Here is a 23,785-nt window from a genome sequence, read left to right as displayed (position 1 = left end):
GATGATGGGGCTGTGTTCGTAATGAAACGTCTTTTGTAAATGAACCATGAAAAAGAAACCGTGAACACATGAAACGTCGGAACATGGAAGGGGTATCTCTCTGCATTGCAGCACTTCTTATCTCAGGTTTTTCTTCTTCTGCTACCTGTCGTGAGCCTATCCCATACCGCAATCATCACTGCCAAAAATATTCCCAATCTTGCGCCACACCACTATTGAAAGCATCGTTGCCATTGTACAATTCAGCTTGAAAGTTCGTAAACTCGGCAGCTAACCCAGGAAAGTCACTGAGCCATTGTTCAGCTTCCTCAGAAATGTTTGGTGTAGCGCGACGCTCAGGTAGCGATGGATTAAGTGCCAGTCCCGGTGTGATGGGGTTGCTGTTGATGGTAATATGCGACATGGGTGTTGCGGAAGTTCGTATGCGCGGTAACGGTTCAGTGTACTCGTCTTGTCGATGTCGATAATGGTTACTTCGGAGCTCATACTGCAGTAATTGATCGACACAAGCCGCCATTGTTCTCGTGGCGGTTAGGTGGAGCTCATAAGTTCTTTCTGGACATGGATCCGGTAACTGCACCCACTTCAGCACCAGAGAGAGGAAGATGATGTCTTTCAAATCACTTCCTTTGCGGCCCATTCTCGCGATGAGAGATCTGATGGTATTTTGCACAGTTGCAACAAGTGCTTGTTCATGATGTGCGTGCATTTGCTGCTCCGGGTGCTGGCAAATTTGTTTGATGCGCTGGCATATCATAAGAGCTGCCCACAAAGTGTCTGTTTTGCACGTATAATAGTAAAAGTCTTGCTCCGATGATGGTCCATCAGCTGCTTCTTTCAAGATTGGAGGATTATAGAAATCCTGATAGGCGAGTATGGCTAGCGATGAATCGATGCAATGTAGCCAGACTTCTTTGGTCGCTTCGGGGTTTCCCTGGTCGTTATAAAGGAGTGGTTTGTACAAGCAGAATAGCGGTCGCCGAAGGTACAAATCGAGAAGAACGCGATGCAATAGATCACCTCGATCACCAGGCATTAGTTGACTGCGGTGCAAGCTGAGGATCGAGGGTTTGGAAACTAAGCACTTTTCGACTTTTCTCCCTATTTCGATTGCCTCGTTCGCATCAGGTGTCGAGCGCTGCACAAGCGAAAGAGCCTCGAACCGCTGAGGAAGAGATGTAGCAAGGTAAACCTGGTATACAGTGTCTGTGAGATCGCTGAGTGGGCGCGAAGCGGGTATCTTTGTTGAAGATTCATCGAAATCCTCATCGTTCAAATTTGTCGGTACTGGATTGTAATTGTCGAGATCAGGAGCTATCAAGGGCATTCCTCCCATCATTGACGCTTGTAGGTCGATTTCTAGAACGGTTGCCCACAGCCGCTTTCGCATCTCCTTCTGATAAAGTGAAATAGACTTTATGTTGGCCGGATCCCAATGTAAGCCAATCATCATAGCTGAGCGTACAAGAGCGCCACTAGAACGCCAAAGCGTCTCTGGCTTTCGAACGCTACTGGAAAATAGCACAAGTATCTCGACTTGAAGGGTTGATAGCTCGGTCCTCTGTTTTCGTCCAAGTTCGTCGAGCCATGCTTCGACATAGTTGATAGCTGTCTCTTTTAGATAGAGCGTATGGGCTTCGTACTCGTTGGCGTTTGTTGCGTTATCCAGCAAGTAAGCTCTGGTCATAAGGCTTGTGAGCTGTGCGATGATGCTGGATGAGGAACCGATCTCGGATTCGTTGTTATGCCATAGCCTTTCATACTGACGCATGAATGTTGGGCGATGAAGAACACGCATAGTTCGCTCGAAATACTTGAAGTATATCGAAACTAGCCTATCACAGTAAGGCTTTGGAGGTAGCGACCCCCAGAGCTTTAGCAATGTAGGCGAAGATTCATGGTCTTTCCGGCGATGTAGCAGTGATAGTGAATTCCCTCTGGATTTGTTCTCAAGAAACTTGATCTTCTTGGCAGATGCCATTAATGGTCCATCGTAAACCATCCTATTGAGAAAATCTTTGACATCGAGGAACTGGATTCAGTTAATTCAGTGCCCGGAATCATAGTGCTGTTATTTTCTTGCCTGATTGAGGAGCGTAACCCTGTCGTTCTGCCCATGATACTGTGACCGATCTCCTTCAGCAACGACCATGCCAAGCAGAGGAAGATCTGTCGACGTCGGCCGGTCGATGCGTGTTATTGCTGAGCTTTGATGTGCACGAGCAACGCCCAAAAGCTCTTCCACTTTTGCCATTCGGTGCTGAAGATCGTCGAGCAAGCTTAAAGGCGCACTGTCAGAAGTGCTCGATAGTCGGGGTCGTTTTACTTTGGATGCAGCTGGAATGATGATGCCGCTTCGATTGTAAGTGCAGGTCTCAGCAATGGATGCTTTGGTGCAATTTTCGCATGGCGTTGTGCGGTCGCATTTCAGCTTTTTCTCGCGACATCTAAGGCATGAAACAACTGGTCGAGGACGTCTTGGGGGCGACGCGTCGTCCATCTTCACCGTATGTCAGGGTTGCGAGGTGTGGACGGGTCTCCTGCCAAGTTGGGCGGGGAGTTAATGCTCGTCTGCGGCACAGTTCAAGCGTCCCACGTGTACCCCTGGCAAAGTCCGCTTACCAGCATTGTCGGGTCGTAACGCGGAATTGTCTTTGGACCAGGTAGTTTTTCAACAACGAGAGAAGCAGGGCAGCAAGGAAGAGGGCGTCTCGGGAAGGAAATAGTCTCCTGAGTAGATATACTGCAAAGGTATTTGATAGTATTCCCAGGCGGAGCGCACTCCAGACACGGAAGCCTAAGAGAGTGTCTGTCGCGGCGTGTTTGCTGTGATGTGAAGCATAATTTGCGGGCTTACGGCACGTGGCTCTCTATCAGCGGTGGCACGTGAGAATCGACATTTGTATCCAGGTACCCAGATAGATTTTGGCGTGGTGTTCAAGTTGGGGGTAGTACAGTTTGGAGTAATAGAAGTCTGGAAGGCGGCGGCGGTGACGTCTAGCTTCGCCTAGGCCTCTGACCCCACAGCGAGCGGTCCCTGAGTAGCAACGGCGGTTTTTGCCCGCCATAACAACACGTAGCTTCACTATCCCCGAATTGCAATTGACATACATTCCACACATCAATTGCACCTCCCAAAAACTCCCCTTGGTACATTGACCCCATTTTGGTATCTCCTTCAGGTAAGTGCAGGGGAATTGTTGCGTGGCCCCACCTGGCATCTGAAGCTCTCTGGACACGGTAGCTAACAGCTCCCCTCCCGTTCTGCAGCTATCCGACGTCCATCATGAGCAACCTCTTCGAAGCAAAAGTTAAGAGCGTCCTTTCCGGCGATACTGTCGTCCTACACAACATCAACAACCCCAAAGCAGAGCGTACACTGAGCTTAGCCTTTGTAACCGCGCCGAGACTGCGACGAGAGGGAGACGAGCCTTTTGCCTTCGAGTCACGCGACTACCTCCGACGTCTGCTTGTAGGCAAGGTCGTGCGTTTCCAAGTTCTGTATAAGATACCGACTGGCGCAAACCGCGAATATGGCCTCATCGTCACACCGAACAAGGAGATTCTTCCGCAACAAGCCGTCGCTGCGGGCTGGGTGAAGCTGCGAGACGACGCCGGTCGCAAGGAAGACTCGGATGAAGCTGCCAACCTGCTCGAACGACTTGCAGTAGATGAAGCCCGCGCTAGGGCAGACTCCAAGGGCCTCTGGGCTGAGACTGGCGGCAGGATCAACTCGTCTTCAGAGCTGAGCGATCCGCAACAGTTTGTTGAACAGAACAAGGGCAAAGACATTGACTCGATTGTTGAGAAGGTCCTCTCTGGCGACCGCCTCATCGTGCGATTCCTCCTCTCGCCCACCGAGCACGTGCAAACGATGGTCCTCCTCGCCGGTGTCCGCGCACCAGCAACACAGCGAACAAACCCCTCCGACGGCAAAGTCCAGCCAGCCGAGCCATTTGGTGACGACGCGCAACAATTCGTCGAGGCTAGGCTATTACAGCGAGGAGTCCTTGTCGAGGTTCTGGGCACAACACCCAACGGCCAAATTGTCGCAGACGTAAAGCATCCTACCCAAGGCAGCATCACACCTTTCCTGCTTAAGAACGGATTGGCCAAATGTACCGACCACCACACCACCCTCCTCGGGCAGAGGATGGGCATATTGAGGGGGGCCGAGAAGCAGGCAAAGGATGGTCGCCTGGGTGTCTACAAGGAGCATGTTGCGCCCAAGGTCAGCAAGGCAGGCGAGCAAGAAGCCACCGTCAGCCGTGTTCAGAGCGCCGACACCATCTTCATTCGGAACAAGGCGGGTGCAGAGAAGCGCATCAACCTCAGCAGCGTCCGTCAACCGAAGCCGACCGATCCCAAGCAATCACCATGGGTGGCTGAGGCAAAGGAGTTCTTGCGCAAGAAGCTCATCGGCAAGCACGTCAAGTTCCACGTCGACGGAAAGCGACCGGCGACCGAGGGCTATGACGAGCGTGAGATGTGCACCGTCACTTTCCAGGGCAAGAACGTTGGTTTGATGCTTGTTGAGAGCGGTATGGCTTCAGTAATCCGCCACCGACAGGACGATGCCGACAGGAGCCCGATCTACGACGACCTCCTCCTCGCCGAGTCCACTGCACAAGCTGAAAAGAAGGGCCTCTGGTCGGATAAGTCTCCCTCGGTGAAGCAGTACGTCGACTACTCGGAGTCGCTCGAGAAGGCCAAGCGTCAACTCACTCTGCTTTCGCGGCAACGCAAGGTACCGGCCATTGTCGACTTCGTCAAGTCAGGATCACGCTTTACTGTTTTAGTACCTCGCGAGAACGCGAAGCTCACCTTTGTCCTCTCCGGTATTCGCGCACCTCGATCAGCGAGAAATGAAAGCGAAAAGGGCGAACCGTTTGGCAAAGAGGCACATGAGTTTGCCAACCGCCGCTGTCAGCAGCGCGACGTCGAAATTGACGTCGAAGACTGCGACAAGGTCGGTGGCTTCATTGGTACTCTGTACATTAACCGTGAGAACTTTGCAAAGACTCTGGTTGAGGAAGGTCTGGCTACGGTTCATGCCTACTCAGCAGAGAAGTCTGGCAACGCAAACGAACTGTTTGCGGCTGAGCAAAAGGCCAAGGATGCACGAAAGAACTTGTGGCAAGATTACGATCCGTCTCAAGAAGGAGATGACGAAACAGCAGCAGTTGCTGAGCCCACCAACGGCGACGCTGAACCATCAAGGAAGGCAGACTACCGCGATGTTATGATCACCCACGTTGAAGACGACGGAAGACTTCGTCTGCAGCAGATCGGCAGCGGCACATCAGCCTTGACATCCTTAATGAGCGCCTTCAGCAAGTTCCATCTCAACCCAGCAAACAGCGCTAGTCTGCCAGATGCACCCAAGGCCGGCGAGTTCGTAGCAGCCAAGTTCACTGCTGACGACCAATGGTACCGTGCGCGCATCCGACGCAATGACCGAGAGAACAAGAAGGCTGAGGTCGTTTACATTGACTACGGTAACTCGGAGACGATCCCATGGGCCCGCCTTCGTCCTCTCTCACAAGCCGAGTTCCTCCCATCGAAACTGAAGCCGCAGGCTGTAGAGGCCCAGTTGGCGTTTGTTCAGCTTCCTGGCAACTCTGAGTACCTTGCCGACGCCGTCAGCTTCATCTCGCAAGAGACAGCTGACCGCGAGCTCGTCGCCAGAGTTGAGGCTACTGAGAAGGATGGCATGCTCTGGGTAACATTGTACAACCCCGACCAGAGCAAAGACGGCACAGAAAGCATCAACGCCGATATCCTTAGCGAAGGTCTTGCCATGGTGCCAAAGAAGCTGCGGCCATGGGAGCGCAACGCCAGCGTGCTTGCTGCCATGAAGAAGAAGCAAGACGTAGCCAAGGAGGAGCGCCGCGGCCAGTGGGAGTATGGTGATCTCACTGAGGACTAGATGTTTACATAGTTTGTCGTCGCAGAGCTAGCAAATGGGCAGCACGAGTGAGAACAATGTAGCAATAGAAACAAAAGCATGTGTCACAGCCTCCAAGTGAGCAAGATTGTCGAGTATGTGTGTGTGCTAGCGATAATGCCTTGTGATGAAGACCAGCTGCTGTAGCTGCCGAGGTGGAGGCGCAGGCGCGGGCGGAGTTGGACGGCATATTATTGGCGGGCTTCGGCGGCGTTATGTTCTCTCCCCCCACTCGTCTACGGCAGCGAGGCGGTGCTAGGGCTGGCTGTAGGCAACCACCAAATGCACCCCAGTCAGCCCAGTTGACTGAACACGGGTCTTGTGCCATGACGACCACCTTCCAGGCAAACGCGCTGCAGGCTTCCTTCATGTCTTTATCTCGTCACACTTAATATCCCTCCGCCCTCGCCCGTCGCGCGTCAGAATACCCGTTGCGACAAGCCTCAAGCCAGTCGTGACCATGGAGACCATCAGTAGACTACCCCGGCGCCTGACACAGCTCTATTCCGATACCAAAACCACATGCGATGCCGTTGTGGAACAGGACGCCAAAGATACGCCTGAGTCGCATGCGCTGCATCGCAAGTTTAGGATACAGAAAGACCGGCTCATAACATGGGGCGTCGACTGGAGCGACAACTCCAAGGGGAAGCAGGGCGACATCGACGACAGCGTGGAAGAGGCAGGCATGACAGAGACAGTCACAAGCGTGCTCGGTACGATCAAGGAAATCCTCGATGAGGCGGAAAAGATGCACCCGGGCACATCTGCTGCGGGCGGGGGAAAGACACTGTCTGGAGAGAAGAGCCGGCCTGACCTCCCCTCGTGGGCGGCCGCCGACAGGTCACGTTACGAGGACCTCATCAAGGACCTTACCACCTCCATCGACATACTCTACGATCTTTCACGAAATCGAAGAGCCCAGAGAAGCAATGAACGTGCTATCAGTCCAGGAAAAGCTGCGCCGCGTCCCACCATATCTACTCCCGTTTTCTTGTCGCCCGACTACAACGCCTCTGACTTGACACTTGTTAACCCAGCCACCTTTCCTCTGAATGCACACACACCCAAGTCTCATCTTCCACCAAAACTAGATCCTGCAGACCTGATCCTCCCTGACGAGGAACCCCCACCATACGAGAGCGTCGGGACTACCTCTGTTCGTGTCATCGGTCGTCTCCGATCTCGCCACAGCTCCACGAACCCCTGGAAGACGGATGGAAGTAGGAACATAGAGACTTGCGTTCTGGTTGACTACGCATGTTACGACCCTACCTATCGACTCACTGAAGTATCTCCACCCACGGACCGCCTCGAGAATCTCCTGTCCATCTTGACGAAGCTGACCCACAACCAATCTTTCCACGGTACTCTCAAGTGTCTTGGTTACTTTGAAGACCCAAAGCAGCCACGTTTTGGTCTCGTCTTTGAACTACCCACCTCGGTCTACTCAGGACCAGCCGACTCTCACAAGCCAGTTGAGGAACTCAAGCCAGTCACACTGCTCAGTGTATTGCAGACTGGCTCCAAGTCTCAACACAACTCCAACAGTGCCACTCCGCCGCTTGAAGACCGCTTTCGTCTGGCCTTTACGCTCGCCTTGACCTTCAGCAAGGTTCATGGCGACAATTTCCTTCACAAGGACGTCAACAGCACCAACATCATGGTCTTCAAGAAGAGCAAGAGACAATCTGCCAACAGCAGAGCATTGCAATACTCGCTGCGAGCACCTGTCATATGTTCCTTCGACCTGTTCTCCGACTTTGACATTGAGACTTCCAGAACGACACCAGCATTGAACATCTATCGTCACCCGGAAGATCCTAAATTTACCGGAAACAAGGACCAAGAGTACAACGCCAATTTCGATCTCTATGGCCTAGGACTGGTACTGCTCGAAATAGGATTATGGGTGCCTCTGCTTGACCTCTGGAAGCAAAAGTACACCCTCAGTGACTTCAAACAACGGATAGAAGATGTGTACATCCGTAGGCTTGCTTCCAAATGCGGAACAGCCTACATGCAGGTAGTGCGCGACTGCTTCTGGGCCGCTGATGTCAAGGGCGATAACGCGATCGATGTCCCGCAGGTCTACACACGCATCCTTACCAGATTGCAACGCTGCTGCATGCTCGACGAATCTGAACCTGGTTTCGACTTGAGTGAACTCAGACCGGGTTCCACACCTATACAGCAAGCATCTCCATTGAAGCGCAAGAGCGTAAGTCAGCCACAAATAGCAACCGATGCCCAGTCAAGCCCATCATATAGGAGCGCAAAGCGATGGGCACTGGAAAAGGGATCACAGGCGCTGGAAAGGACCAAGTCTCTCTCGAAGAAGTCGCCAGATCTCTCATTGGCTCGTAATCCATCCCGGAGCTCGCAACATTCTATTCGAAAGAGCATCTCAGAAAGTTTGCGTATGATGAGTCCAAAGGAAGAAACTACAGAGATGGAGTGGGAGCAGAAAGATCCTTTGGAAGAATCAGGTACTCTTGTCGAGACTCCACCAAACTCGCAAGACCTCAGCGACAATTCTTCTTTGTACAGAGAACGTGTGATAACCGCTGCTTCAATAATCCAGCGCGCATGGCGACAATCACGCAACCCTTCCGATCGAGGCGCAACGCTTCAAGACTACAAAGACAAAATCACTATCATCCAGAAGGCTTGGCGCCAGACAAAACAAAAACGGAGCAGTAACACTGTCTCAGCCCTGGTCAGTGATGGGCTGAGGCACTGGCCACAAGCTACTCTCGGCTATCCTACACCTGAACCCGAGGTTCAAAGCAGGACAGTCGACTCGAGTGAGAGCTACGTCACGTCCTCAATACAAATCGAGACCGATATGGAACACGCTCCTCGGCCAAAACTTCGCCTCTTCCCCGTCAAATTTACTCCCGAGATTGTGGATGAGTGGCATTCATCTATGTTGCCCCGCCTTGAGCGTCTGATTGAACGCGCACTCAGAGACTCTGAAGAGACTGTCAGCATTGATCTTGTCGCTATTGGAGAAGTACTCGAGAAAGCCAAGCCTACTGTGTTTGTCACCTGTACCAGTGTGGCCAAGGTCAAAGCTATCCTTAGTCGTCGCTTCCGCTACGATGAGAACGTGTATGATCTCAAAGTCCGGAGGGGAAAGATCAGGCGGTCCAAAATGAGCCGTTCGTCGCGCCGAACTAGGCCACCCCATCGATCGATGATGAACACCAATGCCTACGATGCTGACATGCAAGTGATGAATCCTTATCATCAGGAGCGTCCACTATGTGGCGCTTCTATTGGAGCTTTCAGGGGTGAACACCTGCCTCCAGTGTCCTATGGTGGAGTTATTTTGGTCGACGATGGGCCACTGGGCATGAGCGTCCATCACCTACTCGACGCACCGTCTGATGATGAAGATGACATTGGTGAAGAACCCGATAGCCCTCTTCCCAGTGACGTGATGTTATCAAGTGCAGCGAACAATCCCTGGTTGATGGGTATGGGTGAGCAGCCAGATCTTTATCTGGAGTCGGATGAGCCTGCCGCGATGTGGGATCTTGAACTCTCAGACGACGATGACCTGAAGAGTGAGGATGAGGATGCTGATATCGATTCGTTCGACTTTTCCGACAGCGAGCTCGAATCTGACGATGACTCTGCAGAAGGTACGTCAACTAGGTATTCCATGAAAGGCGCCAATGCTAATCTCGTTTCAGACATGGCCGATTCCATCGTCTCGCGCGCAACTATGGGTGATATTGACGGCATTGTTCCAGGCGAAGGCGAGGAGATTAAGATCACACAACCAGCCATCGATGACGTCGACGCAGACTTCTTCCCTAACGAAGAAGATCGCGACGACGACCATCTTTCCTCGCACGAGCTAGGTCACGTTCATGCTTCTTCCGGAATTCGCCGCTGGAAACGCGATGGTATCCTCCATGAAATTGACTGGGCGCTCCTCAAACTCAAAGAAGATCGCCTTCAACCATATAATATATGCCAAGGAGGTCGTCGCTTCTGCATGGGCAACATGACACCCGAACAACGTGCGATAGCCTCCAAGCTCGAAAAGCCAGTCAACCGCCGTAACTTCACTCCAGAAGAAGACGAGTATCCTAACGGCGTTGCCCCCACTTCGTCTCTCGGTGGTATGTCTGTGCATTGTTTCGGCCGGACAACCGGCCTCCAAGGCGGCATGATCAGCAGCGTCATGTCCGCCGTTCGCATCTATCACCGCAAGTCCTTCTCACGCTCCTGGCACGTCGCCGGTGGATTCGGCAAAGGCGGCGACAGCGGAGCCTGGGTCGTGCAAAACGGCCACCACAAAGTCGTCGGCCACGTCCTCGCATTCTGTCACAAGAACCAAATCGCCTACATCTGCCCGATGGAAGTCCTCCTTGAAGATATCAAGCGCACACTAGGCGCCAAACGCATCTATCTTCCGGGCTCTGTAGAGCAGACGTTGTACAAGGCCAAGAAGGCTAGACAGCACGAGGTTATCGAGGACCTGGGTGCGAGAGTTCAAGGTCTAGGTATTGTGGATTCTGCGGTGGATGTCAGGGAGAGTTTGGGATCTGGGCCACCGGCTAATGGCGGTCTGTGGGAGAGGCTAGAGCGGGGAGTGGATAGCGACAATCAGAATACGAGATCTGCCATGAGGAGCAGTATCATGCATGTCAACAACGGAAGGGATGGGGGATTGGAAATGAGTGTCAAGTAAGAGTGAGGCGGTAGGCGTTGATCAGGCGTTCGGTAAGGACGGCATGGCTGGAGGAGGGTATACCCCATTGTTGAATTAAATCTCTGTTCAAAACCCACAAACTTCTGATCCCGTTCAGCCTGAAGTGCATGAAACCTCGAATGGATCTATCCAAGGCGAGTTATTCGTCCAAGTCTTATAGCAATGGTACAAGAGCGCTAAGTCCAAACCCGTGCCCCAATCTCCTTACACAGGTTCTCAACATCCTCTCCTTTCCCTATTCTCGCCCAGTACTCCTCAAGTTCAGCTGGGTACCCTGTTTCGTTGAGCGGTTTGATCCATTCATCACCCTTGCTCCGCGCTACTCCGGCCCAGTACGCCATCCTCTCTGGACGTTTACCGTCTCTGTTCGAAGCGAAGTGGATAAGCAAAGACGCAGGACGTGCCAATGATGGTTTGTCAGGGTGTGCTGGATTTGGTGGGAACCCGTTGAACCATCGTTGAGGCACATGGGCAACGGCAGAGGAGAAGTACTGCCGCATGCTAACCTCTTCCATAGCACTTTGCTCGCTGTACTTCAACTGTATGTCTGGATTATACTCTTTCAGGCTTAGTGCAGCAGCGAAGAAACGTATTGCCCATTCATTTACTCTAATAAAGAAGACGCCATTGTTGAGCCCATGTCGATCATTCGTCACCACCAAATGAACGTCCTGCACCGGCGGTAAGAAGACTTGCAACGGTACCTTAGGGTTCATCAGTATGGTATCCCGGTCATGCCAGAAGAGCCACTCCAGCCGTTCCGCCGCCGGCTTAGCGAGTTCAGCTCCAAGAATCGTGAGCAAGAAAGCGTGCTTGGACCAGAGACCAGGAAGCATGCGTTCGTGCAGTATGAATTGAGGGTATCCATGGAGGTCGTTGTGGACCTGGTGTGAAGCGATGGCGGCTTCGTAAACGGGATCCTTAGGACCGAATGACGCTGTAACTTTGCCAATGCGAGGGAAAACCTGCGATGATGGCGAGGCTGTATGTGAAGCAGGGATTGACGTAGGGGCAGGAATACGCGTCGGTAGAACCTTGCTTGAGACTGGTGTCCTGATCGAGAGGAGAAACACAAGAGCTAGGCCTAATACGAAGATTCCAGCATATTTCAACATCCGAAATGGTGTTGCTCTTCGAAGAGAATACCTAACACAGGGGGTCTGGTTGTCTTCAGACCATGTGCTGGAAATGGAGCTGCGCCTGCTTTCGCTCATGATGAGTGCTGTTGCTGAGGCGCGCAAGAGCTTGGAAGGCTACAACGGGGAGAGACGAGCGTCATATGGGATCGATCGATTGCATCGACGGCCAGGCGTCTTTTTTTGAGGTTTCTCCAATAGAAGGGTTCAGTGTGTGTTCAGTAGTATGGTAGTGATCACGTGCTGAGTAATAGACGCGAACGAAAAAAGCAAAAAGAATAAATCAGAGGTTATTTGATCTCGTTGAGGTTATTTGGCGATACCGAGAGGTGCCATGGTCTCGGGTTCTTGGTTACTGCCAGGGCAGCCGCCTAACATGCCAATAAAGCCCAGCGGAGGATAAGCCACCCCGCGTTCAACTAGTGCCGCTAATTGCTTATGTGGTGGCGCGTGAAACGCGTACGTGTCTCGAGACGTCCGGCAATGGATAGTATGCGTCTTTTTTAAGCTTGTAGGAGTAGTCAGTACGATGACGATGCAAGCTCCAGATCCAGGCATCATTGTCGAGATCGTTTTCAAGCTACTTAGGCATCTCGGTGAAAGCGCCCAATACGAAAGCCGAGTTGTCGGAACCCGAGATCCAGGTATGACATGGTCAGAGGTCATCGTGAGCTGATTGCTGTCAGAAACGTCGTTAGCGGATTCATATACATAGATGCCGGTTGTGCTGCAAGGCCCGAGACTTGGGAGAGAAACCTTGTCACTTCGTAATATCATGGCCGTCATGCAGCTCTGCCGAGCCGCTAAAAGTTGCCATGAACACCAGCCACCATCAAGAACTGCAACCTCAGACCAGACCCATCACCTCCGAGCCTGTCTAAACTGACAACAATATAGCGAAATGTGACCAATCCCGGTTTGCCATGTGTGGTTGGCAAGTCGAGGATGAAGAGGTATAACCAGGCGAGCTCACGACGGCCTAACATCGGTGCATTCGCCTTATCGTGTTTCTCGGCAGCTCGAGGCTCGTCTCAGGAACGTACATATCGTGCAGACACGGTGAAAGATTTCATGATATTTCATTGCTTCATATGGTCATTATAGGAAAGGAAACTCGTCGCCACGTCCATAATCCACGTACAGCAAGATGAGTCGAGAAGAAAAAACCAACCTTACCACTCACTTGGCCAAGACCGCGTTGATACCGTTCGGAGCACCAACCTTACTGAAGCCCTTTGGAGTCTCAATCTTACTGACACCATCTGATGCGTCATCCGAATACCCACTGTCCGACGCCGCCTTGCCACTCAGCGCGCAACCGCACTCTGATGCTTTCACCTGAACTGATACGCTCATGTCCTTCGGTATCCTCGACTTCTCCCCACCGTATCGCACAGTCGTCATACTGAAGAAGGTGTTCCCCGACAGATTCGCCCACATACCTTTCAAGAAGTCCCACATCTCTTCACTCAGGTTCTCTGACTCGAGCCTTTTCAACTCCTCCAAGATCCACTGTTCACGCTGCAGCAAAAGGGCGTACGACATTTCCAGTGCGGTAGCTTCGTCAGGGCAGCTGAGTAGTTGTTGCACGACAGTGACGAAGTTGATTAGATCAGGACATTGACCTGTGTGGTAGGCTCGAGCTTCCTTCTCATAGCTGTATATGTCATTGGCGATCGAAAGGTGCTCTGTCGCAAGCTTCATGAAGTGCGCAATGGCGGGGTCTTTGATGTTGATACTGGATGCTAGGGAGAACTTTACGGCAGCGAAGGTCCAGCCTGCGCAGATGTTTCCGTCGCGGAACCTGAGGTATTCGTCCAATGAAGTGAATTTCTCTGGGTGTTTGATAGATTGGAGTGAGTGGTTGAGGAGCTCTCTGTACATGTCTTCGCCTCCGTTCCCCTTTTGTGCATCGGCGGCACGCACGTCAAGTGTGACTTGGTCGAGGAATGCTTGTAGAGGTGTCTTTGCGAGTTTGGATGTGTACTTGGGATCCTCTAGTCGCTTGCAGAAATCGTCGATCAACATGGGGACTTCCTTGTCGCCTACTACTTCGCTCCGGTCTAGCGTTGAGGTTAGTTACTTGGTCTGAGCGGAGCCACGAGACTGGGACGAGTGAATATACCATCGAAAAGGAAAAGCAGGCAAGCGAATATAGCTATGAGCTCGAATCGGCGTGCGTCCGTGGTGAAAGGGTACATGTAACCTGGGCAGCGCAAGACACGGTGCTTAAAACCAGGACGAAGTTCCCGACGTGCAATGTCTTGAATAGAATGTCCATCCTTTACAGGAAGATGTTCCGCATCTTTCTCACTTGCGAGAAGATAGATCGTTGTTCTCCCCGCCTCCAGGCCCTCCTTCCAGAACCGTGTTTCGTATACGTCTGCGATGGAGCTGCAGTAAGGAACGTCACAGATGCCATTGAGCGGACTGAGAGTATTGAACACGCGTTCCTTAGTATTGTGAACCTCGCCTCCGCCTCTAGGAAACGAAATAGGGCAACGACGTATCCATGACGGATTGGACTGTAAAGGGTTGTGCAGATACCGTATAGGGCAGATTCGGTCCTGCTCGGCCTCACTAACAAGGCCGGTGAGAGAGTGATGAGGGATAACCATGTTGAAACAATCGAACCCTTGGAGTCGGAAGCTTTGAGACTTCCCATTCAGTTGGACTTGCAAGATACTTATGGGCCGGAGACACGTATTGCATGTATTACGAGTCAGCGCCCTGGCTTGGATATTCTGATGGAGAGTGGACCAGGGTGGGATCCCGGAGAAATTTCCTCATGCCGGTAAATACCCCTGCGAGATCAACCGTTTAAGCTTCCCGTTCTTATCACGTATGATCAACGGGTATCGTGGCTCGACTCAAATATGTCCGAAACGGTCTTGACAGCTTGCGAGCACCCCACATCTCGCGACAAAGAGTTCACTACTTGCCCTGCATGCCATCATCCTAGTCGCCCTACCATGCGCGCGTGTGGCATAGTCCGGGCACCGCTGCCTTTTCGCGTAGTCTGAGAGACATCTCTGCCGTGAAAGTCTTTTGTCACGAGGTCCGGCCCGTCTCGCGCATGACGGAGCGGCCCATGGCTGTTGCCATTTGTCAACGTTTTTCACCCCAATGCTATCTCATTGGAACGGAAGAGCTTCCGTACCGTCTGCTAAGGATTACACCGTGCCTTGTTTCGAGGAGTGTACTTCGTTTGCGGTTCCCGCGCTGTTATTCTCACCCCTGTTTATTGGGCGAAGGGTTCAGAGAACACTAATGTCCTTCGTGCATACGCGACAATGGCTATACGCGCTTGTTAGCTCCACGGAAATGTAGAATGTGCCTTTGGGTCTGCTGAGGGCCTGATTTATACGGCAATAGCCATTGGTTTGTGCTTTGGTGTCGCTTGCTAGTTCTTGTCGAGCGTTGTCAAACCGTCTGTGTCATGGCGTGGACTGAGTCGTACGCGAGTAAGATGGCGTGTACCTTTGCGGCGATCTACGATCTTTTTACCCAACCCTTCTGCCCGTTATCTTTGTGTCTACTGGTGATTCCTAGAACCCGTCATTGGTCGAAAACGGCGCTTATCCTCGAACCACTTTGGCATGCACAGCGTCTCATAGGGCGATACTCGACAGACCTCTTTCCATCGGTCCTTCACCGCTTCTTTTTGAACGAGGTTGTTCCGACAGTGCAGAAGGATGTGTACTACAGCCGGAATCGGAACGACTTCTTCGAGTATAGGTTCATGGCGTGGATTACGACGATGCGTGGTCAATGACTTCGAGACGAGGGGTGGCGTACGACGATAGCTGGTCATCCACGATAATTTTGGTGACATGTGACTACCAGCGATTTTATCTAGCTGTTTTTACAGTAGAAGATGCTCATTTCCAGTTACACATAGGTCGTATGCGGTATTGTGGGCCCGAGATGTCCGGATGAAAAGTTGGGTTTCATCTCCAGCGACATGACTCCAGTAGCAGTTCTGCAAACCATCATAGTTTTTGTGAGTACCAAGAGGTCGCAGTACGTTGAGCCAAACTCGGCCTACACTTCACTTCGAGTCTTGTATCGTGTCCCACACGTAAACTGTCAGCTATGTGCGTACGTTCTTCGTTACGACGAAGCCGACTGCCATGTCGTGATTCGATCTGTAGCAAAACTGTGGGGTCTTGGAAATAAATGCATGTGCGTAAAGAAGTACAAAACTTGTTTTGACGTTGTTCATGGGCTTTTCGTAGAAATCATGGCGAGCCGTGGCCTTTGGCGTGAGTTTCAAATCCCGGCAACTCGGAAGCGAAAGGCATATCGATACCAGCTTATCACAACGACTTATCGTTACACGCATGTTTGTCCGCTTGAGTATATCACGAAGTGTATGGCAAGGCTTGGTGTAGGAGTCTGGTTGCCTGTTATCCTTGGGATCTCGAAGAATTCTGACGTAGCAGATACGCAATTGGCTTACCAGCTTGCATGCAACGGCATGGTGCCGTATGACCACGACGCGCACTATTTGATGGAAGGAATGAAATTTACAATGGCATGCTTTAATCTTCTCTTTGACCGACAGTGCCCTTACTCCCAGAGATTAGACGGCTGATGATCGATGTCCATGAGTGAAAATACGATGCGTTTGACGGCTCGGAAAAGTGAAGTAATCTCTTGTTCTTGTTTTGGAAAAGGTGGAAGATACGACCATGACACTAGAAGCCTGGATATAACTTTTGGTGATCGGATCTTTAGATGGAAAGAATGCGGATGTATTCGGGGTAGGTTAGTATGCCTCCCAATATGTTGTTCGTACTTTCCAAAGACTCTGCACGAGACATTGAGTTCGTCACGTTCGGCGCCGAACAACATCTACCACTTGCTTCCCCTAAAGAGTTGAGTAATGGTATCGGGAACTCTCGCGTTGTCGACCATTGCTGGCTTGCAAGTTTCGTCGTCCTGGTGATTATCATAAGAAGGTCGTCATCGATGATTGTCGGCTAGGCCCTTCGTCCGGTGAGGAAGTCGCAGCGACGAGATATCATCAAGACGCTCAAGAGATGGCAGTACAGCTCTGCAGAATGTCGACTGGCTTCCATATTGTAGCAGCGATGCGAGGTTTGGTCTTGACAGTCGCTCCGAAGACTTCGTTCGCGGAAGGGGTCGCGATCAGCACCTCGCTCTTACTAAGCTTGCATTCACGTAACTATGAAGCTTACATAGTATAATGAACCAAGCACGTACTTCAGAAACCCACTTCGCGAGGTCGCCAAAGCTTCGTATTGCTGGTCTGATATCTCCGTGTACGGATGGTTGGGCGCTAGCGAGATCTAAAGAGGAAGCGCTATCACGAAAGCAGATGTGGCGCAGCCCCTGAGGTGGTCTTTCCTCTGGCGAACACATCACGAACACCAAACGGCCTGGCAGGGAGCGAGCCCGAAGCACTGCATACAGTAGGAAGGATCCGACTCGGACCTTTGGTATTCTAACACTGCCAAAGAGAAGGCTTTGGACAAACTCCCTACAGATAAGCATAGTACTCAATCATCTGCGCTAGTGTTCACATCATACCATCTGTCACAATCACGTACTGATTGTTGCTGCTCAATGACTTACACAGGGTCAGCAATCTCGACCAATTATCAGCCGAACTGAACGTGCGTTCAACGGAGACGGGATCCTCTCAGAATCCACGCTATTGAACACGCAAGAGCCACAAGGTCTAGAATTGAGGTTCAAAAATAAACATCGAAATCTCATTGGACGGCGGAAGCACAATTACTATTCTCACGACGGGCGCTCTGCTAGCAAGATCACAATTGATAGCACATGTTGGGGTATCAAGCCTTGGGTAGTGGGGAAATATCCGCCTGTCTTCGTGCGGGACCCCTACTCCTTCTCCCGCCCCACAGCTTTGAGTTGAAGCATGCATAAAAATGCTTTTGAAACTCGATAAGCGGCAATCCAGTATCATATGAGCAGAGAAATGTCGAAAAGGCGATCGTTGCCCAAGAGACGGCTTTTGAAACCTCGACAAAGTGTTTTCTCTCAGAGTCCCTACCGTTCATGATGGGTCGGTCCGGATTGTATCTGAGTAAGCATTTTCTTCCGAAAGCTTATGCTTCGTATTCGTATGTATATTCGAGTTGAGAACCACTACCGAGCGGTATGCTGATGCATTGCGCACGTATCGCGTTCTAGAGCTGAACACCCTCGGATTCTGATAGCAAGCGAGCGGCGAACACTACCATCTCAGGGGCATGTATCGCCAGGAGCTGCTCGCTTGATGAGTATATATGGACAATCATGTCTCGCAGTTCTTCTCCTCATCCACACCTTCTACTTAATTATCACACACTCTTTTCTACACTCGTTCTTTCCTATACTATCTCACCCCAGTCATTCGTTATACACGATCATATTTATATCTAATATCTAATATCAACAACAACAACCATCACAATGAAGTACGCACTAATCTTCGCTGCCACTGCAGCTGCCTACGAGGCCTACGGCGGATACGGTGCGGATGTGGAGTCCAGCTCGGCTGTCAAGCCTAGCACTTCCGCAAAGCCTATCGGATACACCACCATCGTCCCAGGCTATGGCAAGCAGCCGGTCACTGTGACCACCCAGCACCAGCCGTACCCAACCTGCGTTTCTCCTGCCTACGGCGGTAAGGATTGCGCCAAGTGGGATGAGGACGCCTACGTGTCGACTGTGATCAAGGACTACGACAACAACTACGCTACAATCACCAAGACTGCGCAACCTGTCGTTGTCTACCATACCAAGAAGACTATCACCCACTCCGCCACTGCCACAAGCGGCTACGCTGCGCCCACCGGCGTTGCCTACAAGAACGGCACTGAGGGTTGCTGGTACGAGTTGTACGAGAAGATCGAGGAGGTGCCATACAACCAACTTGGTCCTCACGCACTTCCCGGATACCCCGGCTCCGGTCTCTACAAGGAGGGCGAGAAGAAGCAGCCCGTTAACGTCAAGGAGTACAAGGGCGGAAAGTGGTCTGAGTACGTCCACGAGTACTCCTACGGCACTCCCAAGCCTGAGGTCACCACCTACGAGAAGCCCGGTGTCTACACAATCCCTAGCAAGGATGTCACTATTGACCACCCTGTCACCTACCCAGCTGAGGCTACCAAGACTGCGAAGGCTGGTGAGACATGCACCTACGGAGGTCAGTCCATCGAAGCCAAGCAGACCGGTTACATCACTGGTGCTTATGCTGCTTATGAGACAAAGGTCAACGGTGGTAAGACCGTGACTGAGACCGTGATCAAGCACACCACAATCTATGCCTCTACCACTGGCAACTACGAGGTCGCAAAGCCCACAACCACCGTGTACGACCATGACACCGAGGTCGCATACCCAACTGCTAAGCACTACGAGGCGGGTGTTTACCACCACGAGGCTCAGACTGTCACTATCACCAAGCCCGGACAGGCCTACACTTGCGAGTACGAGCAGACCAAGAAGCACGAAGCTACCTCGACACCCAAGAAGAGCACCGACCACTCGGCCTACCCTACCTCTGTCCCCGCTCACGACAACTCTTACGGCCACAACAAGCCATCTTCAACCCCTAAGCAGCCTACTGAGGGCCAGAACAACTACCCTTCGTACCCTGCCACCCCCAACAAGCCCACTGAGGGTGAGCACAACCACCCCTCTTACCCGGCTACTCCTGAGAAGCCTACCGAGGGCGAGAGCAACTACCCTTCATACCCCTCAACCCCCAAGAAGCCTGTCGAGAGTGAGAGCAACTACCCCTCTTACCCTGCCGGTCCGGTAGAGGGTCACTCATCTTCCGTTCAGGAGTCCTACCCAACTTCCGCACCTGCGACTATCTACACCAAGCCATCCTACAACGGCGGAAACGCCTATGGCGAGACTGGAAAGTCAACCATGGCCACTGTTTCTTCCAAGGAGAATGCTTACCCTGAGTCTACTCCTGCCTACGGTGCGGGTTCTTCAGCTCCTGCTTACGGTCCTGATTCCTCTGCTCCTGCCTATGGCACCGCTTCTTCCGCAATGGCCAGTTCCACTCCTTGTGAGAGCAGCTCTGCTTCCTCCACTACTGCCAAGTCCTCTGCCTACAGTGCTTCTACCCCTGCTTTTGAGTCTTCCATCTACAGCGCATCCAAGCCCGCTGAGGCCAGCTCTACTCCTTGCGAAAGCAGCACTGCTTCCGTTACTCCAGCGAAGTCTTCCGCCTACAGCGCCTCTACTCCCGCCAATGTTTACACCAAGCCATCTTACAACGGCAACACCGGCTACGGCGAGAATGTCAAGTCGACTCTCTCTACCATCTCTACCAAGCCTTACCCTGCGTCCACTCCTGTAGAGCACTACCCTGCAAGCGCTAGCTCCACTCCTTGCGAGAGCAGCACCGCGTCCATGACACCCGCCAAGTCGTCCGACGTATACAGCCAGGCTACACCCTCCCCAGCCAAGTCTTCGGCCTACAGCACCCAGGCTTACGGCGAGGCTTCGTCGACTCCCGTCAAGCCCACCTCCGCCCCTGCCTACGACAACACTCCCTACCCCGCTGGCGCCACTTCTACCCCCTGCGAGAGCAGCGACAAGCCTTCCGCTACTCCTTACGTTCCCGCAGCTTACCAGCCTGCCCCTGCTGAGGGCTACAGCAAGCCCCAGACTGGCTACGCTAAGCGTGGTGGATTGAACGAGCGTCGCAAGATCGCTGCTGCGAACTAGAAGCGCTAATGGTTTTCTTCTGTAAATTTTCGTTGTGTTGAGAAGTAGATAGAGAGGAGATGAAGTTAGAAAACATGTGTGTAGAATCTAATGGAAAATCACCATTGCACAGTTCCACCTGGAATCGTGAGTGTTTACGCTTGATGTACATATTGGCACAGAAGGTGCAGACTCACAAAGACCTGCCGTCTAATTATCTGCCGCGATACTCAAGAACAACGAGAAAGACTTGGTAACAGAGGGTTGGTATGAAGGCTTTTCAGTCCTAACTGTCAGCGTGATCAGGACTGGCGACCTCAATTTCTACTTGCACTCAGTTGTAGGGGAAAGTCGAGCGCCCTTAGGTGGGTGCTTAGTGGGGACTGCTCGACTATTCTCTACAACGACGTGGTTGTATGAAGCGGAGCGTGGAATGTAGAAAGGAAGGGTGGGGCAAAAGGGGGGCACAAGTTCGAAAAAGTAGCATGGGCATGACACTCGATCCTAGCGACCGAAGATGTGCCCTTCAACCAGGCCAAAGCTTCTATAGAAATCAAGTATATAAAGATAAGATGTCATCTTTCTTTCATCAAGCATTCTTGGTCCAACGGTAGGATAATTGCCTTCCAAGCAATTGGCCCGGGTTCGACTCCCGGAGGATGCACAACATCCTTCTCCACAATTGCGAGATCTTCTTTTTTGTCTTTTGCTGCTTCGACTTAAAGACCGAGCATCATATTACAACACGACAAGAACAATTCTTTTTGTAGGAGAATATTTTCTGTACAATCAAAATACGGGGCTTCTAGGAAACAACACGGAGGTTTTTGTTTTGTACTACAGCTGTGTAGAAGGATTCCGCAGGCCTGCGCGTGTGTATTCATTCCCTTCCACAACCTGCTGTAGAGGCCAAGTCTGACTTTTGCGACAATGCGCTTGCACATCAAGCCCATACTTTCTTTTCTTCTTGTCTTCTCAGCCGCACTACCAAACTACCATCACCTCGGATGCATCTGATGTGCGCCCGCAGGCCTGGAACCGGCCAAAGTCTCGACGCGACACCAAGGTGAGGGGTGTTGGTTGGTTATCAAGCATCGCGTCGCTTCTGGCCGGTGGCTTATCAGCAACACGAGCCATCAAAGCAGACATGTCTGGTAGAGATTCCTTGGTACTCAAGAGCTTGATTTTGACACAAGACGCGCATGATCACTCTATCTTGCATAGTGGTCTGACAAGATGCATATTCCGTCATGGAGGACACAACGATTCCCGCAGGACTTTGTAGCTCTGTGGCAGTCCAACGCGACATTGCGTAACAGCTATCGATAATCTCGCTGTACTCCGATACTACTGACGTGATGGATGGAGAAGTAGGCATTGACTAACACGTTAATCGCACAAAGAGTTTCAGGGAGAGCGAGGTAACCACTCTGGCGGAGACAAGTATTCGCACCCCTCAAAACCGGTGACCCCAAAATCGCCGTCCAGAGGCATATCATCTGCATTGATTGGGTGACCGCTAGCCCTATATTGCAACGGGAGCCTGTCAAGGTCTGGGTTTTCGGTTAGATGCGTTGGCTTTGCAGCAGACGGTGGGGCTCTAGACGCTCGTTCGGAAGTGGGGGAGTCGGTGAGCTTGCTTGAGGAACATGGCGAACTGGAGGTCCCGCCTGATGTTCGAGGCTTCTGATTGGGTGTAATGCAGCAAGACAGTAACAAGTCACCGACATCTTGTTTAAGCTGCGATATGCGCCAAGCATGTGGTGAGGACACAGATCAAAGGGAATGACGAGAACGGTTTGAGGCGTAGGTCTTATATATTGTGCTGATGGCCTGGCTTTTGAGCCTCACATCCTTCATCTGCAGTCATCTTTCGTCAGTTCCGTCTGCAATAGGCAACTGGCCTCCTACACAGAGACAAAGAGCACCTTGCATACATCTCAATCACTTGCATATCCATTTGAGACCAACAACATGGCATCTCACAATCAGCCTATGCCGCTGCCAATCCGGACGAACACTGTCGATTCACAAAAATCCCAGTCATCGGGTCAAACATCCCCACCCTATTCCCCAGCGTCACCAACGGCCCGCACGACAGCTTCGCCAACCGAAGAGTCATTCTTCGGTGCCATTTCAGCGCGCCTTCGTGGTCGCTCGCGAAGTCGCTCTCGTGGAGCCACGTCTCGCAAACGCTCCAAGTCGCCCGTGGCCATGCCGCCCACCCAAGCACCTTACCCACAGGGGCGTGCCTCCACTACAAGTCCTACCAATTCAAAACGGCCAGCTGCAGCACCAGTACAAAACGGCAGGCCTAGCATACAAGACGCGGGTCGACGGAGTACAAGTGGAAGCGATCCATGGAAGGGACGGCACTCGAACGATTGGTTGTTCAACGGGTACTCGCTGACGGCTTCAGCCAGAGAGCTAGTTCAGCGACGGAAATAAGGCAGATGAACGATTGATGGTACTGCTGGCTGTACCACGCTTGTTGATTGGCGTCTGATCACCTTTTGATGAGCGTAGCAATGAATGATGACGAGACGACTGAATGAGATTGTGCGAAGATTATTCCGAATACTGTACAGATGAGGAGCGCATTCGAGCTGGCTTCGATGCTGTTATCAAATTTTTCTTTCGCGTTCTTCTCTGTCGTTACATGGCTGTATAGTAGCTTTGAGCATACCTAGGTACAAATTGATGTTGCGGTATCGGCAATGTCGTGGTACTTCGTTTGACCACCTTGCATGTGAAATCAGGCCGCGTTGGCGAGTACACACACAATCAGGGAGAGCAACGTCACTTGACTACTTGCGCAAAGATGTATGCTGTGTCTTGGTACATGTTCTCAGAATTGTCGGAGTTCATTAGCACTGCCTCTTTTTACATAATCCACATTACTGACTCGCGGACTCAGCTCCGGTTCCGCAACCTGCCATGTGCCAGGTACCAGTTGCCCTCACCGCTTTAGGGAGTACCTTCATGTCTTCTTGTGCTCTGTGCTTTCGTGAAGCTCTCTACAACACGCGATGACGATTTCAATACCGGATATGTCTTCCCTGAATGCCGTAGACGTCACGTCCAATCATCGGAGTTAAACGATGATAACCCAGATGGCATAAGCAGCCATGTCGAATTCCGGAGTATGACCCACCACCCCTCCATCACGCCCCCGTGAGGTTGACCATCCATCGGTACAAAACACTCATTCCGAATCTGAAGGATAACGTTCGCCACACCGCATCGGTTTATCGTCGAGGGTTTGCATAG

General features: G+C 51.8%; 5 protein-coding genes and 1 non-coding gene across 6 annotated transcripts; 4 read left to right on the top strand and 2 right to left on the bottom strand.

Moving 5' to 3' along the window:
* Window positions 1–175: 175 nt before the first annotated feature.
* J4E82_004883 (uncharacterized protein) lies at window positions 176–1,771 on the bottom strand (the record flags this gene model as incomplete). The annotated part of the gene is made up of 1 exon (XM_051731156.1): window positions 176–1,771. The coding sequence occupies one exon, from the start codon at window positions 1,769–1,771 to the stop codon at window positions 176–178; it is 1,596 nt and encodes a 531-aa protein (XP_051589091.1).
* Window positions 1,772–3,286: 1,515 nt separating this feature from the next.
* Window positions 3,287–5,929, top strand: J4E82_004882 (uncharacterized protein; the record flags this gene model as incomplete). Its single annotated transcript, XM_051731155.1, has 1 exon — window positions 3,287–5,929. One exon carries the CDS (start codon window positions 3,287–3,289, stop codon window positions 5,927–5,929), a length of 2,643 nt encoding a protein of 880 aa, XP_051589090.1.
* Window positions 5,930–6,407: 478 nt separating this feature from the next.
* Window positions 6,408–10,655, top strand: J4E82_004881 (uncharacterized protein; the record flags this gene model as incomplete). Its single annotated transcript, XM_051731154.1, has 2 exons — window positions 6,408–9,597; window positions 9,649–10,655. 2 exons carry the CDS (start codon window positions 6,408–6,410, stop codon window positions 10,653–10,655), a joined length of 4,197 nt encoding a protein of 1,398 aa, XP_051589089.1.
* A 2,336-nt stretch (window positions 10,656–12,991) lies between these two features.
* On the bottom strand, window positions 12,992–14,430 carry J4E82_004880 (uncharacterized protein; the record flags this gene model as incomplete). The annotated part of the gene is made up of 2 exons (XM_051731153.1): window positions 12,992–13,875; window positions 13,938–14,430. 2 exons carry the CDS (start codon window positions 14,428–14,430, stop codon window positions 12,992–12,994), a joined length of 1,377 nt encoding a protein of 458 aa, XP_051589088.1.
* Window positions 14,431–18,259: 3,829 nt separating this feature from the next.
* On the top strand, window positions 18,260–20,536 carry J4E82_004879 (uncharacterized protein; the record flags this gene model as incomplete). Its single annotated transcript, XM_051731152.1, has 1 exon — window positions 18,260–20,536. The coding sequence occupies one exon, from the start codon at window positions 18,260–18,262 to the stop codon at window positions 20,534–20,536; it is 2,277 nt and encodes a 758-aa protein (XP_051589087.1).
* Window positions 20,537–21,108: 572 nt separating this feature from the next.
* On the top strand, window positions 21,109–21,179 carry J4E82_004878. Its single transcript has one exon. It is a non-coding gene; the product is annotated as a tRNA-Gly (tRNA).
* The last annotated feature ends 2,606 nt before the right edge of the window (window positions 21,180–23,785 follow it).

The sequence above is a fragment of the Alternaria postmessia genome (genome assembly GCF_024291825.1).
Source record: "Alternaria postmessia strain BMP 2775 chromosome Unknown scaffold_24, whole genome shotgun sequence".
Classification (NCBI taxonomy): Eukaryota; Fungi; Ascomycota; class Dothideomycetes; order Pleosporales; family Pleosporaceae; genus Alternaria; species Alternaria postmessia.
Note: the sequence above shows the minus strand (reverse complement) of the source record. Positions and strands in the feature narration are given on the sequence as shown.